Source organism: Tenebrio molitor, chromosome 8 (genome assembly GCF_963966145.1).
Source record: "Tenebrio molitor chromosome 8, icTenMoli1.1, whole genome shotgun sequence".
Classification (NCBI taxonomy): Eukaryota; Metazoa; Arthropoda; class Insecta; order Coleoptera; family Tenebrionidae; genus Tenebrio; species Tenebrio molitor.
In genome coordinates, this window is record NC_091053.1 from 14,050,344 (window position 1) to 14,072,073 (window position 21,730).

At 35.6% G+C, this 21,730-nt stretch overlaps 1 protein-coding gene across 1 annotated transcript in view; it reads left to right on the plus strand.

Moving 5' to 3' along the window:
- The first annotated feature begins 210 nt into the window (after nucleotides 1-210).
- Nucleotides 211-21,730, plus strand: part of cysu (Curly Su) — a 45,841-nt gene continuing 24,321 nt past the window's right edge. The window contains exon 1 of the mRNA XM_069055861.1: nucleotides 211-448. Within this exon, the coding sequence (XP_068911962.1) occupies nucleotides 435-448 (14 nt within the window). The 5' untranslated portion in view covers nucleotides 211-434. The remainder of the gene's footprint in view (nucleotides 449-21,730) is intronic.

A 21,730-nucleotide genomic window follows, 5' to 3' on the forward strand; every position in this document is an offset into this window, starting at 1 on the left:
ATCAGCAGCACACCCAACACGCGCGTTCAAAAATTTCGCCACGCTTCACTTTCACAAAAAACACCAAATCCCAGTGGTGTCCGTACGGCAATGTCCCTCCGTGTTGCACACGTCGAAATCGCGATGTCTAATTAGCCTAATTTCGTAAGATGGTCGCCACCACATTTTGGCGTAGTCCCTGACCGACACCAGTTCCTCCGTCTCGGCACCGTGGAGGGGTGAGTCTCTCTCCTTCGCGGTGGCAAAGCTCTCGGTTCTCTGCACCAGCTCCGAACAAGTGACAGTACTGACCGTACTAACCCACATCCGAGTCGTACTCTCGTCAGTACTTTGCCGCGAAGAAGTATAGTAGAGCGCGCGGGTGGAGTGCGGTGCATTGTGCTGCATTGTTTTTCTTGGTTGTCATCTGTTCAAGTGTGCCATACGAGATTAAAATGATCCACGGAAGGTAAGCGATTTTTCGGGATTCTTCGTAGACGCGTTGGGCAAGGTGCGCTCTTGATGGTGATTGACGAGAGAGTGAGGTGAGGTGGTGACGATGATGAGGTGTCGCGAAGGTTGGCAGATGGGTTAATGCAATTTTTGAGCGAAGGACGGACACAGAGGTGATTGGCCGCGGGACGAAAAAATATGGAAATTGGGTGGTGGAAGGACGACTCAAAAGATATCTGAAGATGTAGAAGAAAATGAAAATTGGAAATTGGGGTCTAAAAAATTTTGGAAATCTAAAATTGACTAGGAAAATATACACATCAGGAAATGAGAATTTCAAATTTTTATTATGTTAATGGAGAAACATTCTGACCAGGATAGAAAGTAAAATTTGCAAATTTAGCGATAGGAGCTGCAGAAAAAATTATATTTTGTCAATACCGTTGAAATCTAAGAAAATTTACAAAATAGCAGTCTGGGACTAGAACTACATATTTTTTTAAGTAAAAAAAAATCTAAATTAAATAAATTCTCTAATATTAAAACTACCAAAAGAACACGATTTATTTTTAATTATTTATTTTTTGGAAATGCATAGAATCAAAATAAAATTACGTCAAATCTTGCATTTTTAAAGTAAGAAAGAAGAAAAAGAAGAAGAAAGTAAAGTAAATAAAAACTCCAAGTGCTAGCAGCAATTTTGAAATTTTTATATTTTTTGTTTATAGATCAGAAAGTAGAATTTTGGAAATTTGTAAATCGTCGTGAAGTAATAAATGAGATAATAGAAAAATTTGGCTTGTAATAATAGATACCTTGATGGAAACAAAAGAGTGACAAAAACTGTAACTAAAAATTTTCAAAATTTCAAGACGTAAAAAAATTCTTGAAATTTTGATATTTTGTTGTTTAAGGAAAGTTCATAATTGTGAATTATAAAATCTTTGTTGACAAATATGAGGGTCTGAATTACACCATTTTACAAAAACAGTCTCCGGAATCTTGGAAATGAAAAAAAGTAAATTTCAGAAATTAAAATTTTTAATTTTATATATGCCTATTGAGGAGTACAAATTCGAAATGGTAATAAAAATGTGTAAATGACACTAATCTTGAAAGGATTAAAACAATACAATTACAAAAAAAATTGAGAATAAAAGCAAAGTAAAATTAAAGTTAAAATTATTTGTGGTTACAAAATAGAATATTTTCAATATTACGTTTGTTCGTCGATGGGAAAATTATTTCTTAACAAGCTATTGAAAGGAATAAAGAATAAGTAATGGAATTAAAAAAATTAAAAAGTGCAATGGAATTGCAAGAAATTAAATTATTTAGTTGTTACGAAAAAAGCAAAAGTATTTAATATAATAATAAAATTGTATTAATATTGAAGACCAGAAATTCAAAATTTGAATAGTTTCTATTGCCGGAACGTTATAGATGTGGATTGGGGACTCGTCATTAAGTTGGCACTACCAGAAAAAGTAACTAGGTGCGCTTATAAAGTATTTGGAATTTATGACAGATTTCTCACTAACGTACAGTTCAAGCATAAGTTTTAAGCGACCTTGAGTTTAATAATCCACATCTAAAACGTTTTTATTATAGAATCATTAGAACCAATCTACAGTTTTCCAAATTTGCCGTAATAAAGTATGAATTATATAAAATTTATTACAAATAATTTTGACTGTTTGGATTCAGTTAAAAAACAAACAGGACTTTATGAAGTCAAGAAATTTTCAAAATTTTGGAAATAATCGTCAAAACAGGTCTAAGTTCTCTAGTATTAATTTTAATTTTGAAATTCTATATTGTGGTTTTGTAGGCAAAGAAGTCTAAATTGTAGAATATAATTTTACCAATAAAAAAATAAATAATAACCAACAAAATGGAGCAAAATACTGCCAAGACGTTGATATGTTAATTTACGGAATGTTTAAATGGATAAAAAATTGTGAGATAGTTAATGAAAGAAAATTGAAAAGTGATAAATACTGGAACCCGAAGAAAAAATAATTTGAAAAATAAAATGAGTAGTAAATTAATATCGATTGTAAATTGAAATTAGGACTTGGACTTTTAAATCATAATTCAAATTCAGAAAAGTTTATCCAGGACTTGAATGAAAATAAAATTTTGGAAAAAAATCAAAATGAACTTGATCCTTTTACTTCCACGTCAGCACATTTTATCAAAAAGAAAAAGATTTCATCGGCCAGACATTATCGCACCATCTGCTTTCCAGATTGCTTTTGAAACTTCATTTTATCATTTTGTTAACATCTGAAACCGAAAGTGACTCCACCTCTCGCCACCGGCCAACTCTCGTCTAGAACGCTCCGGAACCTCAAATTGCTCAATGATACAGCGCCTCCGGTACGATCAATATCTTGTCAACAGTAAAATTTTTCACAAATTCTTCCCGCATGTGGTGGGCGACCAAAACGCGCCTCGAGCACCTCAACACTCGGATTAAGCAATTAAACATAACCCACTTATCAACTTCTTTAAACTACCGAAACGATCTTACGCAGGATCCAGTTTAATTAATGCGAGTTTTGAAATAAGTAATCCGAGTCGTGCTAGTCGAACGAATTCTGCAGGTGCAGTCGCCGAACCGAGGGGCATTCCATTTTTTCCCCAGATTCGATTGTGAAAGTCCCAAGATCAAGATCAAAATCTTTGCCCGACATTGGAGTAATTACGCAGACTCACGCTTCCATTAATCTACTCCTCGAAGCACTCCTCCACTCCACTGACGTATCTCCTGTCGCGATTATCACGCTCTAAATGCTGGAGTCACAATTTTTTCGAGATGTGTGTGTCAATGGCGAGTTTCACACTTTTGTGGCCACGAACAAAAGGACCATCTCGAATTCCTCTTTCGCTCTGGATTCCACCGAAACGCCCGGGATGCGTCGTGAATGCAACCAGACAATAGTGCATCTTTCACCATCCGTCGAAGCACCTTTCAATATTTTTTTAGCCAATAGGGAAAGTCTCTTCCACTCTAACCAGAATGGTCTAGGATCGCGACCGGTCTTTGTCGCAAGCATTGTATAAATTTATGTGGACTAGTGACATTTCTCTTTGTTAATTACGTTAGATTTGCGCAAAATCGATTCGTTCCCAAATGACATAATAGCTACTGGTTTTTGCTTAAATACGACTTGGTGCCCGCACCATTTGCATGAAACGGTCACTTTTTCCCGCAGAATGCATCGTATTTCGCTTGGTTCTAATTTGGTTGGGAATTTGACCGACGATGTAGGATTTAACGCAGCCGGTGCGCTGATGAACCCGAAGCGCATTCGGACGTGTCCAATTTGTCAACACTTTTTTCGCGTAATTGCACTAGGAAAGTTTGCATTTTCACTTTTGTTCCGTTACTATTGCGATTTTTGTACAGTAAATTTTAAAATGTTATTATTGGTATCATTTGAGCGCAATGTGAACACCAATTAAAATTATTTCATTAAAATTATGTCATTAAAATGCTAAACAAATTGCTAATAATGTGCATTTTCCGAGAGAGCAAACGCCATAATTGACACCTGCATGTGCAACTAATTTACGACCATAAAGGAAAACAATGTGGATAAAGTGACAATTATGTTTTGCTTATCTTATTGTGATGTGAAGGTTGTAAAGTGACTATAACTGTTATTAATTGCAATTGCATTAAATAATTGTGACACGTAACATGATGTAATCCCGTCTAAGATCAAATCAGATTTTTTTCCAATTTGAATACATAATAATAAATTTAGTTATGAACATTTTCTAAATCTGAAGGAAAATGTTTTCTTTTAAACTCTGAACAACATTTTCTTCTAGCAAAACAACATTCTAACACTCTAACTAAATTTATAGACCAAATAAAAGAGCTCTTGGTGCACTTCCTTGTGGTCCTCCAGTCATTTCTAGTGTCTGACACTATCTTCTTATTTTCTTTCGTTTTCCGTTGAAGCTAGACCGTAATACTTTTATGACGCCATGTCGATTTTTTTATACAACTCTTGAGTACCATAAAGTAGGGGAGACCGGTGTCAATTGTAACAGGTGTCGAAACTAACAGGGTTGATTTTAGCGCCATTTTTGCTAAAAAGTTTGAAAAGTCTTCAACAACGTATGGCATATCTACTTTACCAATCGAGCATTGGTTGGCGCAATGCAAGTAGGTCGCGTTGTTCTTATTTAAAAAGATTTGTGATAATTGCAGCAAAACGTAAGTTTCCGCACACAAGTATTTTTCGGTCTACACCCTAGTTTATTATATTTATTACAAATCTGATTAAGACCCCACAATGCATGTTCTTTTAGCTATCTGTTGAATACGTTAAATTTGTTAGGTTATACAGCATGTATCATAAGGGAGGTGGAGAATCAGAAATGTCAACATGGTGTCGATTGTAACACATGAGACGGTGTCAATTGTTACACGTTAAAACCGACTAAAAAAAATAAAATTGTTCATGATAGCGATTCGTTTGAAGAGGATGGGCAAGATAAGGAAACTTTCTGTTTAGTATTATAACACAAGCTAAAAAGACTGGATCCAGTGTAGAGATTGCAAACAATGGGCACATTTTAGTTGCACTGATGAAGATCCTTATTTTGTATGCGTTAATTGTCTCTCAGATTAATTTTATTAGTATTATTTATGAATACTGTTTAATTTCAAAATTTTTATAATTAAGTTACGTGAGTTCTGTATATTTTTTGTTGTTATTAATGTTTGTAACAATTGACACCGGTCCTGTTACAAATGACACCAAATAGGTGTCAATAGTAACACCCGACACGTGAGATAATTTTGGAACTATTCTAAAAAACCATCTTTGGCAGGCAAATTATAAAATCGGTATAAGTGTGTCAAATTATTACTTATGTTGACAAAAAATAATCTGATAAAAATTACTAAGGGGTTCCTCAGGAAAAAAATACTAAACAATTTTTGTTACTTTTGACACCGGTCTCCCCTACTCAATTTATGCCTACTGGAATTACGTATTGGTAAAAAATAAAATCCAACAGTGAACATCAGGAAGTAGTAAATGGTAGCAATAAACAACAATAATAGTAATAAAAGTCAGATAATGATGCGAGAGAAATTCATGTGCGTTCGTTCGTTTGAAAATCAAAAAATGTCATTTCCGGCTGAACCAACTAGTAATGAATTTGCACGTGAAGTTTTTCTTTCTGTTTGTAGTTTAATGTTTCGAGACTGACTCGATGTGTTCTATTTTTGCAACGACCTGAAACAATCTAGAGGAGTTAAATCGGTGGATCTTGCTGGTCACCACAAGTGTTTCTGTCACTAGAAGTGATTCCAAGTTATTGCTCTATTCGGAAACGAACTCAAATTGCTTTCGACATAGATTTGAAGCTTATGCCGTCTTGAATTCTCCACTTTTACATAATTCTTCATGACATTCGTAGTATGTTTTTGTGTGCGCTGTCGACAAGTCTCTGACATTTTAATTGCTCCGAATTCTCGTTTCCAGTTTTGGCCGGCATGACATCACACCAAATCACCTTTTTGCAGCGTGTACGTACCACATTCGTAATGGTATGGCGTGATTCCCATATACCTATGGGGGTCAGTGATACGGCACCAAATCTATTAGGTATTCCGCGTAGAGTTTTAATTTAAAAGACGAAAACAAACTATTAATTTGCTTTCACATTTTTATTATAATCAACAACAACAAGAAAAATACTTTCACACATCGTCGGTCCAACCTGTGGCCTTTACAAAAAAAATATATAAATATTATATAATGCATTTCGTGTGACGCACGCCTTACATACCGTTACGGAGCGATCAACGCTAACGAGTGCAGCAACGGTAGATAATTGCGCAAGAAATCGAAAAAACTGTTTTTTTGCTTCGTACGGATTGTCCGGAAATGAGCGCAACTTGTGTCGTACCGATTTTTCGCACGCCTACGTCAGCGCGGGCCACGGCGCGGTCAGACCGGCTCAGAACTGGTAAATCTGGAAACCCGGACAAAGAAACACGGTGGTAGAGATGAGTCCGCGAAGTGAAAGTACTCCTTTCGCTCTTCTATCGGTCAACGGGCTGGGCAATCAACTAATCTCTAATAAATATTTATGTGTTCTGCGGAAATGGCCACCGCCGGCATGGTCGACTTTTTAACGTATCGTCAACCTTACATGTCCATGGTGGAATGCTGGCTGGTGATGGATGAGGTGGATCGAAGGTTGAAGGGAAAAAATCCGAAAAAGGTGGGATCTAGACGAGGAATTTGTTTGGTAACAGTTAAATTATCGACGTAAATGTCACTTGGTGTGGATGTTTACACTTTCTGAAGATTAGATGGATGAATATTTACGTTCGTATGTTGAGAGCTTCCTGTTTGGTACTCGCAGATGCGAAAAAATCGTTTGCCAAGAAAGGAAAGCCATTTTTGCTCGTTTTGCACATATTTTGCCTTCTCTCCATTGAATGGTACTCTCTTCTAGTTTTGCTCTTCTTCTAAAATTTAGAACCAGTAGATAGAAAAATGGTTACCGGATTGGATCTAAAGAGATGAATGCGTGAACTGCTAATTTGTAGATGTGGTACTAATGTTTCAAAACTCTAGAGTAGAGAAGATTAAGTTCTACTAAGTAGACGTAGTACCAGTAATTTTTAATACCAATCTACTTTTATGACTTGTCGCTCATGTTCTTGTCCATTTTTCTAAATTGAAGAAAGGTGGTACCTGGACTAGGTTTCAAGTAAATCAGTACTACTTCAGAGTAACTAGATTTGGAACGGTAGATGCCCATAGATCTTATTCTACGTGTGAAATAATGTCGCGAAAAAAATTTGCTGATCACCATTCGGTATGTGTAGTACCAGAAAATCGAAAAATTTTCCCTAGAAGAATTAGATTCTAAGCAAATTCGTTTCGGAAGAAGTACCGTTGGTAAGCATTTGTTTACATTCTGTGTCTTTTGTTTATTTGTTGTTTTGAATTTTTGTCTCGGTCGCTGCTCCACCAGACCATAAACAAACATGAAACAGTTACCCAGATACCATTTCGACAGCTCTCGATCAAACAGATAACTTCCTAAGTAGCCGAACATTGTACAAGTACCGGTACCATTACCTTGCCGAAATCATTACAAGAAAGCAATTTGTCTAATAAGTACCTAACCCACATAGGTACACGCGTCTGGTCCTACTGTTACCGTTTCCGGTCTGCGTCGTACGATCCGACCTTGGCACACCTCCTCAAGTAACTGTAAAACAATTTCAGAGCGGCTATTAAAAAACGACACCTTTTCCTAATGAGAAATCAAGGACGTATGCCGATTAATTAAATGTAGCGGAGTACGACCGGTCTAATTATAGGCAAGGAGTACCGCTAGGAAAAGCGGAAAAGTCGTGGCGGTACCACCTCTTGGACGGACAGATCTGGGATCGAACGGAAGTCACAGGATTGAGATTACTTCAGATGCTGATAGGGTTACGTAAAAACAATTACAGTACGACCTGGCCAATTGTATAAGAGAAAGATGTTCCACGAGAAGTGAAGCAACATGTGTACGGTATAAAGTTTACTTGCAGCAAAGCGAACTTTTACTTTCATAATATGCTAATAGTGTGGTACCCAACGGATTAGAACAATAGTACCACCGGGTTCGAACATCTTACAATCGAACAATCTCTGCTCTGGTACTGCTGCGCAACGAGATCTAGACCAAAACGCAAAAATGTGTACTGCTTTGTCTTCACTTAGATCGAGTCAAATTTGGATATTTTTCAAAATTGTTCACTTTGTGGGTCAAACTTCTAAATTTATTTTCTATTGTTTTCAAACTGTCCCACTTATGTAATGAAGCGTTCGCATGTGTTCCACGTTCCTTTTGACAAACACCGTAGGAATCTGCGTTCTGTTTACAAAGTCTCCATTGATTTATAAATTGCATTAATCATCCAGACAAGAATTTGAAAGGTGATCTTTACAAATACCATAAAATTAATAACCCTAAAAAACTTAAAGTCAAGATCAAAATTGAGCAGTTTTTTAAGATCTGTTTGTGGATTGTCGACGCACGTGCAACACATTTCGTCCACTTTTTGGCGCTGTATATATTTGGCAAATTCCCTGTCCAAATATTACACTGCCAAAAATGACCAAACATTTCTTAATTATTCATTTAGCACAATAACATAATATCACAACATCATTCAAGTGAAAGTAGGAATCTTGATGTGATTACGTTGATTTTCTTACGGTTCGGATGAATATTTATCTTTTATGAATATTCAGCCAACAATTTGTTAATGCAAATCTTTTACACGTACGTGCATATTTTTAATACTTATTAGTATTATTATTATTATTTGTTTGACCCGGATTCACCAAAGCAAATTTAGATTTTACAATTAGTACATTCTGACCCATCCGGTGACACGGCATTCAGACCGGATTAATTTATCATTATCGAAAATTTTTTTTGCTTTCTTGTTTTGTCTCTTTTGTCCACCTTTGTATTTCTAAATTTTTTATTATTAAGATTTTTAACTTTGCCTTTCCTTCCCTTCTATTCTTCCTTTCTTTTTCTTTTCTTCTTCTGTACACTAACTTTTTCTCTATTATTTTATCTACAGAGTAGTCATCACATTCCAAAAAATGTACCTCATATATTGTCTCCTCAGTTGAATAGTACCATTTTTTATTGTTCTTCGTGTAATGGTACCATTCAGGATTTTTGATTACTATTTTTATATTTCTTTGAATTAACGTTCCCACATTATTAATTAGTAATTAACACAGAAAAACATACCTGCTCTAATTTCTTCAGTCTTTTGCAAGTGGTTGACTTTGACAAACTAAATATTAGCAATTTAAAAACCTGCGAGCTTTTATGACAACAATTAATAATAATTTGACATTTATTTCTTTACTAATGTAGGTACGACATTAAAATTCTGTTGGGTACTTTTGCAATCAATTCACTTAAACTGGCACAACCTACAATAGACAAGTGGTACTTGGTACTTAATTTTCTATTATCTTCAAGGCGGTACCGCTTCCATTCAAAGCCTCCATTACTCGATCCACCAAAGATTCAATCACCCATTATTGTTCTTCTATCAATAAATTTCGGTAAGTAGTACCGCCCACCATCTCACTTGTGCTACCATTTGAGGTCGACCACTATTGTTACTAGAATCAACTCATTAATCCCATTTGGAAAAATTTTCATTGAAGAATTACAACTTTTACAACTACTAGTACTACCAGTGCCGATTATTCAAATTCGCTCGTACCAACATCTTTTATTACTTGTTTTCAGTGACAATTTTATTTGTTGACTAGTGTGACTACTTTCTTAATGATAATGTTACTTTAATATAATTTAGCTTGTCATATTTGCCCCGTAGTGGAATCACCTGGAACGTTTCAATTAGCACCGTGATTGATTTTTTGACGGACAAGATCGACAAGATCAATTATATTTTTTTGTATGAAAAAAGATTAATTTAATTGCGTCGTTTTATAACAAAATTAAACCGTAACCAAGATAAACTAGGTGTCCATTTGAGAAACGAGATCGCGCAAAACTTCCATCGATTTCAAACTTTCTTTGCATTAACAAGAAAAAGATAATTGCGGTGTATTAGCACAAGACTGACGCCATTATCTAATCTATTAGACGCCAAATTATCATTATTATCTGCCGTTTAGAGTGGCACTAATGTAACAGATTTAATTTAGAAGAAGTGGAACGAGTGTGAAGTTGGATAATGAAGAATAAAAAAATTGAAAAAACAGTCTAGACGTAGAAGTTTCGGAGTTTTATAGTTGTTTATAGAATTGTTTCTGACTGTTCAAAAAAAAAAAAACAAACAAACAAAAATTGACTAGTAATGATAATGGGAGTGTGCGTGATGAGATTTTTTTTTGGAATTTGATAGCCGCAACATAATCTCTTCGCAGTTCAGTGACCACAAATGATGTAATTATGGCAAAATTTGAGTAAGAAATTAATTCCATTTGAAGTCCACTTCGATTGACCAACGAAATTACACTTTTCGTTGCACAATTTTCGAAATCTGGTCACGCGGTGCAACATTTTTTCATTTTCTGACAGATTACGCCCGTTGCACCACGCCAACATCGAAAACGAATCAATTTCGAAGCGAATTCTTGTCGCATTTCTCCGTTTTTTCGTCCGTCCTTCACAGTCTACAGCGCAGCAAATTGAGCGTTTCTGCGATTTAATTTCAGAAGTGGATCGGAAAAAACTGAAACAGTTTCCAAAGTGCTATTTAATCACGGTAATAACAACGAGTTATGCAAGTGTGGTACACTTATAGCTTCAATTGCCCGGATTGTTGTATAATCGAACGGTGTAACTATTGTATTTGGGTTGTTTCACTCGCAAACCGGTACTTTGGAGTAAATTAGTGGAAGACTCGGGAGTTTTGCAACAATGGGTGTAGGGGCGCTAGTGGTGAACGTTACAGACTTCCCGTGGGCCACCCATCCAATTTATTGACCACTTCCGACGCTGCTTAACCTCTCTGATCAAATTAAATCAGTACTTTCATCCTTACTTTTAATTTCTTTTCTTCTCCTGTACCTTTCCCAATTCATGTGTATACGACATCTTAACACTTTTTAAATTAGTTTCAGCAACACATTTTCACTCTCTTTCCTCTTGGAAGCACTTGACCATTTTTCACCTTTTACGAACATTTTTAGCACTTTCGTAAACCGCAAGCTCACACACACACAATTAGAAATGACAATTTCTACTTTTATTTTTCTCATTTGAGATTTTGCAATGTTTGTACAGAATTAATTAATATGTTAATAAGACGGCTAACCGGTCAGTCCTTGACCCTTCTAGCTCAAAATCAATTTGCGGTCTCTCAATTAATTCGATAAAAATCTGTTAACTCGCCTTAACGCGAATATTCAGGACAAAATCGTGCCATTAATCATAAATATAAATAAATCCCAGTAAATCATGGAGCTAAAATCGATCCGGTAATTAATTCGACCGTTAATGATAATTTACTAATCTCCCAAGAAAAAGTTAATGCGCGAATAAATCAAAACTGTGTACGCGGTGATCCTAAATAACAATAAACTTTCTGTCGTGATCCTATTTTTTTGTTTGTATTTTTTCCTGGTGCACTTCTCGCAGAAGTAAAAGGAATGTCTGCGGCATTGCCCCATTTAGTGCCACACATGTAAGAGTATTGTGTAATTCCTGCAGCATACCAGTATGTGGTGCCCGAGGCGGTTGGCAGGACTGCAGCACCGTTGTGCTTTTCAATTCTCGGAGATCACGCCGATAATAATAAAGTTATTGGCCAAGCTGAATTGTTCAAGCGTTTTATTGACACAAATGTCGATTAAGTGGTCATCATCGACATCGTTTTCACGACTGTTACCCAACAGCAAATTCATTAATTGCATCTATGACACAGAAACAAACAGTGAGAGTCGATTTGCTAATTGGATTTCCTTGTTTGGTGGTATTTGAGGTTTTGCAGAGGATGAGTCATTTTGAGGGGAGTTTTATGGCAAAAAAAAATTAAAAATGCACACAATAAGCGGTAAAATCTATAAGGCTTGTAAAAATACTTTTTAATTACCCAACCTTTTCCTTCTCTATCCTTTCCCTTCTCTTCCATATCTCTTCGTCCATCTCATCTCCATTCCATCTTCATTCAGTATTTCTCCCGTTCCTTTCCGTCCCTCTCTCTCATTTCGCTACATCCATTCAACATGTGCTCAAGTGTCTCTCTCTGCTCACAGCACATTTTGCACCTTCCTTCCTCTCTTTCCTTCCACGACCTGTTTTCTCTCTCCTCATTCCCACATCTAAGTCTCTCCACCATTGTTCTTTCTTTTGCACTCTTTCCCCCAGGCACTCCGGAATTGACTCATACTCCCTATTGTATCTGGATTATTTAATTCTCTCCCTTCTTTCTTGCTTGTTTGTATCTTTGTCCCTTTCACTCAGCCCTACATCATCCATCTTCCTTTTGCTCTGAATCTTTCCATTTCTTCACTGGCATACCCGTTCCTCTGGTAGTACTTCTCTCGCTACTTCTTCTCCGTGTTCTTTTTCTTTTCTCTCCAGCATTCCGTTAGTATCCGGCACTCCTTCCTTCCATCCATTTTGTCCTCAAACTTTGCCGCTCGCTTTCCTGCTTTCGCTCTCAGCCTGTTCCTCTTTCACTCTCCCTCACTATGTAACCTGGCGTTTCTCTGTCCACTCCTAGCACCCATCTCAAATATTTTCTTGAACTCTCTCCACCTCCTCCTGTTCCTTCCCTCCCCAGATCTCTGCCCCATACATCAGGATGATGCTCTCAAACATCATCATTCTCCTCCTGGAACCACCTCCCCACTTTCTCTCTCCTATTCCCCAAACACATCCCACTATCTTATTTACTTTCTTCATTATCTCTCTGATGTGTGTTTTTATCAGTTGCTCTTTCGTTGAATCTGTAACCCAAGTATTTGAACTCGTTTACTCGTGCTATTTTCCTTCCTTCCTATTTCTACTCATTCTCTTCACTCTTCCTCTTTCGGTTATTGAACACCATCATTTTCGTCTTCTCAACATTCATTTCCAGCTTTTTCTTCCTCACATACTTTTCTAGGCCCCTCATCATTTCTTTCATTTCTCCCTCACTCTTTGCCACTATTGCCAACGCCAAGTTCCAAACTTTCTCTCTTTCACTCCCTTTGTCGTCTCAAACCATTCACTTTGTTCATCTCCCACCTTAATTTTGCTTTTTGTGTTGCGTATTCTCCTCAATCTTCCACACCAGCCATTCGCTTATTCCTCTTTCTCCCATACACTCAAACATTTTTTCTCTGTCTACCTTGTCCAAACACCGTCCTGAAGTCTGCAAACAGTGCATACATTCTCCCCTCTTTCTTCTTTAATTCATTTTTTGTTAAATAATCCAGGATGTATACATTGTCCATAGTACCTTTTCCCTTTCTGAATCCTGCTTGACTGTAAGGTACCATTCTATTTTCCTCGATCTCTCTCTTCATCACCCTGTGTTTAGTAGAGTTATTCCTCGGTAGATTTCTACTTTGTTTTTCGCTCTCTTTTTATAAAGAGGGCAGATTAAGCCATTTCCTCTCCATACTCCGTTCGTTACTTCAACCATTTCCTCTACTATTCCTTCGGTCCCATACATCCATGTTTCATTCTGCACTTCGTCTCTCCCCGATGCCTTTCTCTTTTTCAGTTTCCTTATTTGTCTCCACCTCTTCTACTTCTTCATCTCTGTTTTTGCCTTTCCTTTTGCTTTTCTCCCTTCCAGCAGTTTCATGAAGTACTCTTCCCATTCTTGTATTGTTATTTCCTTGTTTACTGATTCTTTCTTTCTTTCTCTTTCGATTTATGTATTTCCATACTTCCTTTTCTGTTCTTATTTCCTTTATCTCTTTCTCCTCCCTCTCCCCCCTTTGTTTCTTCTCTCTATCTACATTTCTCTTTGTATCTTCTTTTCGCTTCTAGAAAGTTATTTCTGTTAATCTTGTTCCTCTTCCATTCTCTTAATGCCTTTTTAAATATAATAATTGTAACGTCCTATAGAAAGGAATGAATAACACCAGAACTGGGAAAATAAAATCAAAAACAAATAAAATAAGTAATAGAAAAAGTCAGATGTGATTATAAATTATTACAATACAGGGTGTCCTCGAAATGCATGCAAAAAAAATATGGGTAGTTGGTGACGATGAATAGACATTAAGTAAGTATAATGTTTTTTCTAGTAAAAGTTTTTGTTTTTGAGATACAAAACATTGAAAATTTGCTCAAAATTTCCAGAGTTGAAGTTATTTAGGAGAAAAAAAAAGATACTGAAAATTTGTAGGAAATGCTTTATATCTCAAAAATAAAAAGACTTGTTCATTTTTTTTTTGTATTTAACTTCTATTTATCGTCACCAACTGCCGACAATGTTTTTTGCATGCATTCGAGGACACACTGTACAATAATAATTGAAAAGTTTGAACTTTAAGACCCATATATAAAGACCTGCCTATATTTTTTATTTTATTTTTTCGAGATTCCTGAGATTTTTCCCTACAAGACTCCCGACTTGGAATACGTTAATTTTGCGACACCCTGTAGAACAAAGAATACCTAACATCAGAAGTGGGACAATAAATCCAAAAACACCTAAACCAACTGATGAAAATAGTTTGAAAGCTGTGTAAGTGGAAACGAATCAGATAAAAGAAATGTAATCGTTGTTTTGACATTTCTGTCACTTGTTGACACTGTCAATTCGTCAAACCACCAGATACTTATCTCAACCGAGGACTGTGCGACTTTCTTGTCATTTTTCTCCGTCACCCGCGAGATTGCATTCCCATCCGGAATTCGGCAGAGGTGATGATTAATCTGTTGGTCGTGACTGGTCTTTCTTAATTGTTTAACAACAATGCCGCGCGGGTAATCCATTTTTGTCAGGAAAGTGAAGGTAGTTTGCTTTGCGCGAACGCGCGAGCAGATGTTGTCCAAGTTTCACTGCAGCAGGAGATAGCGCCCGGATTGTTGCCGGACCCGGAAACGGCCACCTCAACTCCGGTAGTACACCTAGTGCGATCTCTTACGAAATGGACAGATTTCATCACTGTTATTCGCTTTCTCACCAAATATTCTTCTAGTGTCCAGGTGTTTTGTCGTGTGAAGGTCGACGATGCTAAAATCTTGTTCCAATCTTGCTCGATTGCTTTTCTATTCATATATTCCTGGATGAAAGCTACGTTGTGCAAATTAGAATAAAATTAATTGATTTTTAATTAGTTATCAAGTTTTGTTCTTTGTTTGGTTCTTTGACCACATCCAAAAACTTTCCATTTCATCTGTCCATGTCACACCTGACCTCTTCAGACCCCAACAGATGTTAAATCTAATTATCACGATCTCCATGGACCTGTGAGTGACCCGTTGGTAAAATAGCGGTTCATGGTCGCATCACCTTGGTCGCGATCGATCGCTATCGATGCCGACGTCAATTAAAAATGTAGCGCCTCAAAGAGACAACGTTGCGCCATCGACGGCCACACAAAGAGCTCTTTAATCGATTATCGATCGACTATTAAGTCGTGGCTCGGTTACATTCTAGATCCACTTTCTCATCTAGTCAATGTCAAATGTGCAGACTGAGGCGGATAAATTATTATGAAACTACCAATAAGTGAATTTTATAAAGAGCGAAACATAAATAACGTCCTGTCAGCGGCACCGCAACGGTGTGCCTCACAATTTATTAATTTGTTTGTTCACGTTGTTGTTCCGTTTTGTAAATTATAGAGATTTAGCGTTGCTCGGGGTGTATACTGCGTGATTTGTATCAATCTCAAATGGAATATGTTGGATGTTGCGACATTCGAGGAAAGATTGTGTTGCATCTAATCTAAGAGAAGAAAACGTAGAAGATTAGAAGACATGCTGTTCTGAATGCACATCCTGAACGTAAAATCTTTTTCGAAAGAAGTTTGCCGTCGCTGTCGTTGAAAATATTGTTCGTTGGATTCTTGAAAGAACTTGTTTGACAGAACGATGTCAGTGGTTTGACGTTTAAGCCAACTTGATTCTTAGAGATTTATCTTTGCACTGTAGATGTACTTATCTTTGCAATATAGATACACATTTTTCTGGAAACAAAAAACATGTTTGCTTCATGTGATGGCTTAAGTATCTTTTTTTTTCCCATTTCAACTGTTAAAGCTCGTAACACTTCTTCAAACTTTAGTGGACCCTCATTAAGGCTTCACGGTATGCTGGGGCGCCGCGGACCACATGCTAAGAACCTCTGCCTTAGAGCGTAAAGAAATTATGGTAAAAATTAGCATCTGATTGCTAAAATCGGGGTAACTGAAATAAGCGCGGCGAGCGCATTGCGCTACGATATACTGGGTGCAGATTTATCGGTACTGCGCAGCTCCCTGACGTCGTATCGCAATGAAACAAGGTGCAGGACACAATTAGGAATTTTAGTCTTTTGACAAAGCTAAAATGTCTTCTGCATGGCGTGAGTAATTTAAAAAATTTGATTTTTTTTTTATACGAAATAGCAGGCACTCTAATTGTATTTGTATGTATTGATACAATAATTTTCAATGCAAAATTTAACTGCAATAGGTCCATAATAATAATTTTCAAATGTAAACATTGTTTAAATCTTGTAAATTACGTAAAAAAGTTAGCAGAGACTCATTGCGGACATATTCTATAGTCTAGAACGTGGAAGTCTGGCAACGTCGCAGTCACGGACTAGAAACTCAAAAATCTTTCCTGTTCTTTTCTTCTCTTCTTTGTGTTTTTTTTTTTACTTCACAATTTTTTGTTTTGCAAATCTCCCCCTGTTTCTTATATTGCTTGAAACACTGTTTGCGATTTGACGCCTTCAACAGCTGCTTGCCGAAGGTCACGCATGTTGCCATATCTGTTTCACGTAAATGTCAACTCTAGTAAAGGAATTTGTAATTTTAAATTCTCAATAAATTAAATATTTAAAAATGCAATAATGAGTCATGTTATAATATAACATTTTTTTATGACAAAAATATCCAGTTATTTTTGTTGCTGTGGTACTGCAGACGCATTACCTTCCCACGCTGCATAATTTCTAATAATTAGGCCTGAGGTTAATTGTATTTTATTTGACAAATTGTTTCTAAATTCTAAATTCCACATTCTTTCATTTACATTTGTATTTCACATTCTATTATTATTGTTCACTTGTTTTTCCTATTTTCATCCTATATTGTTTTTCTTCTGTCCTGTAGGTGGATTTTTCAATCCATAAATAAATCTTCAGGAGATTCTAACGGGTGACTATTAAAATTTTCACTTAGGGTTGGCTGTGGATCATTCTTTGTTTTCCGTTGCACCTTAGACACTGACAAGTTTGACATTTCAATAAATGTTTTTTCTCTTAATTTGGTTATGTTTCAATTGTACTGACTTGACATTTGACATTTTAATAGTCACCCGTTATATACAGGGTGACTGACGGAAAACCTTTGATGCTGTATCTTGCTTATTTTTTATCCGATTTGAATAAATGACAAATCAAATGAAATAATTTTGAAAACACTTCAATACCATCTAAATAAAAAAAAATTCTTGCGTCCAGTTTTTGACAGATGAACATCAGTTTCTTTTTTTCAAATAGCACTGTACCTTTTTTTTATTCAGTATTGTAGAGATTTGTCTTCTGAATATAAAAATGTAAAGTACTGTACATCAAATGAAGTAATTTTGAAAACACGACAATACCAACCAAATAAAAAAAATATATTTCGTCCAGTTTTTGACAGCTTCTTTTTTTCAAATAGCACTGTACATTTTTTTTTTATTGAGTATTGTAGAGATTTGTCTTCTGAATATAAAAATGCAAAAAACTATACCCATTCATGAAACAAAAGTTAAGAAATTAAAGAGTAAATGTACAAAATTTTAAAATCAAGTGACCAAAATAAATTAGAGAGAAGTTTGTTCTAAATGCTCGAAATGTCTAAGTAAGCTCTGAATATTCATTTGTCAAAACAGTTTGATAATAATAATGTTGCTGTGGAAGAAAATTTCCAAAGACGATTTAGTGTTAACGTGTGGTGTGGCATTTTTGGAGATAGCATGGACTAGTGGGTCCCTTTTTTATTGATAGCAGTCTCAATCAAACAAAATATCATATTATTTATTATCAAACGAAATAAGCAACTTTCTGGATGAGATACCATTAGCAGTGGTGAATAGAGTCGTGTTTCATAAGGACGGCGCCATACCACATAATGCACGCATGAATTTTGTATTTTTAAATCATTTAAATCATTTTGGTGAACGATGAATGGGTGTTCATGGAGCTATTCGATGGCCCGCTAGATCCCCAGATTTAAATCCATTGAATTTCTTTATATTCATTCGAAACTTTCGAGACAATGTTTATTTGACCCCACCAGGTACCCAAAAAGAGTTAAGAAAAAATGCGAGTATGTCAGGAAAAACCCTGAAATTTTTTACTGAATGCAAAGGTGGGCATTTCTAGAAGGGATCGACAGTGTCTGCAACAGCACTGAGGAAATTTTGAGCAACTAGAATAGATTTTGTATTGTTTACAAATGTGATTACTTGATTTTTGATTTTCAATTTTTTTCAATTAAAATACATTTTTTGTTTTTTCTTTTAATGTACGAATATTCAGAAGAAGATTCTTTATAAGAACGAATAAAAAAATATATAGAGTGTAATTTGAAAAAAAATAGATGTCGAAAAAAATATCGAATAGAACAATAATGAAGTGTTTTTCGAACTATTTCATTTGAGATGTCATTTATTCAAATCGGATAAAGAATAAGTAAGATACAGCGTCAAAGGTTTTTCGTCAGTCACCCTGTATATACTTCAATTTAAATTTTCCACATTGCTAACGTTTCTTTCTTTTTTACTTTTGTATTTTTTTTTTAATTTTCACGATTGCTTGAATTCACACTGCAACCAAATTATCATAGTTATTTGTATATCAAGTCCGAGAAATCATTCTTTAACATACCGAGAGAAAAATTGTCGCCGAGCTTGCGGCCGAGGCAAGACAATCTTGAGGATGCTAAGAGATTTCGCGACCAAGGTGTATACATTTTTTATTTTATTGTTTCTCGTAAATTCATTCAATCTTGTTTTTTCTTAATGTCTTTATAATGTTCTTCTTTTATTTTTATTTGCATTTATGTATCTACTTTCTTTTCTTTTTTCTCGTTATGATAATACATTTTAAAAAATTGTGTCGTTTCATTCATTTTAATCATTTATTATTGCGTTCTTTATGCAAATATTTTATCGTATTAACATTTATACAGTTAGTTCATAATAAATTAAAACGAAGCAATTAATTAGTAACAAATATTTTATAATGTTTATATCAGAATTAATTAAAATTAATTTGGTAAACACTTTCCTGTGACATTATGAACAGTCACATCAACAATTCATGTTTTTCACAACATTGTCAAAAATTTTAATTTTTAATATCACCGCCAAAAATATTTGAACTGTTTAATTACTTTTTAACAAGAGCTATCGGCAACTCATTTTGAAACATAGTTAAAGCAAACTTTTTATTTAATTTCAATATGCCTTACATAACCGCTGACATTACATTATAATAAAATGTTTTATGATTGAAAACAAATTTCTTTGATAACGTTACGAAATCCCAAAAGATTTCCTTGCGCCAGTTCCGGTTCAGACTTCTCTTAATTTGCATTTCAACGTTATTTTTCCATCGCGTCTCACTCTCGAACCAGCCGACATTGTCTCAACAGTTCGTCATTGACCGCTCGAACAGGAACCCGTACCTACAGCGGCGACGGATCGATCACCGACGTAACTTCCTGATTCCACAGCCGAGCTGCGCGCTTTTTATCAAACAAACACAAGAAAAAATGTCTCGGCGACACTCCGAGAAAGTAAAGCGATAAAGTTTATGTACGGTGTTTTTGCACTCACTTCCAGATTATCTCTGAAATTGTTGTCGAAAATGAGGTCTCTCACATGTGCGAAATAGCGTTTTTACGACGAGAAAATCCGTTTTGGCGTAACGTTCAGAATTGAGAGATCAGATCAGGCCATGAGAAAAGTGCACCGGATTAATGAAATGTCTTGTGCGGGTTGTAATTAAAATGGTTTTGATGTTGCGGTTACGTGTTGCGTTATGTTGTGAAACTTGCTTTCCAAACGGCAAAGTGATTATTTCGGTAATCTGAAATCTGGTGCTTTTCTATTTAGAGTTGTAGAGAAAATGAGAAGAAATGAAAATGGGGGAGGGAAATCAAAATAGTAATAGTAATGATAATAGTAATAAATGACAGAGGTAACAAGAAACGAAAAAAGGGAGAATATGTATTGAACTGTAAAGAAAATAAAAGACAAATTTTAAAAAGAAATTGATTTAATAATAATTATAATAATGTATTATTTTTTCAACAGACTGGAGTGTATGAAGGAAACAAAATTAAATATCTAATATAACAATTACATAATAACTGAATTGTAGCCAAATATAAATAGATAAATAAATACCAAAGGACAAAATTATAAAAAAAAATAAAAAACTAGCTCATTATTCTCTAATTGAAGCAATTTGCTGCAACGATAAAAATCTGACGAAAACTGGAAACGCTAATTATAATTGCGATATTTTCTAATTATAATTATTGCTTGTTATCCCTAATCACGGTCATGATTTCAAATTTTTGTAAATGTCAGCCCCCCCTCCCCCAGAAAAAAATTGATTAATGAGAACGTTCCCACGATCCTACACACCTGGTAACGTTTTAATTAAGAATTTTTGTTTCTGTCGTATCTGTATTGTTATCTAACCTAGCGCCGATATGGAGAAATAAATAGATAATTGACCTCATTCGTACTCTTCACACTCGATAACTCGCCGCTAATTTAAGATCGTTAAGATTAACTCCATCGGACTCGCATGACCATTTCGTAACAACGGATTCATGTCTAATTGGCTCGCATTACTAATTGGTAATTTTTCTTGCTCAAATTCGCACAGATTTCAACGTTTTATCTTAATCGCAACATGAGACCTGTTTACAAGTTGTTAAAGTTCATGCCGACTCAATTAACCGACAAGTGGAGGTTATAAAATTGATTCGACCGAATTAGAAACTTGCATCAAATTATTTGGGAGTGGAGACGGCCGCGAGACACAAAAGGCGAGTCGCGGATTGATTCGTGTAGATGTTGGCCGTCTCATTACGATCGGAACCAAGACGCATTAATTTGGACCGAACAATTCAGAAGCGGCGAAACACAAAAGTCGAGTCGCGGATTGGTTCGCAAATGTAAGAATAATAATGATATTTTTTTTACAGAACAAAACACAAAAAAGTCAAAATGTGGAGGCGAGACGCCGGTAATTATGTTGATAAGCACTGCACTATTACTTGATAGTATTATCCGTAATAGTGTATGTACTCCGGCAAAATTGCCGTGCCGCCGGGTGGAGGTAATATACATATGATAAAACATTACAATTTTTATACTATTATATCCTATATAATTTTTGTTATTATTATCAATTATTTTTATTTTTGTCAAATAATTTAGGGGTGTGGACGGTTGCGAATGACAAAAGGCGAGTCGTGGATTGATTCATATGGATATTAATTGTCACTCCAATTAGAACCCGCATGAATCGATTTGTACTTAACAATTTACATTTTTACCGAAGGACATAGTCGAGTCGTGAATT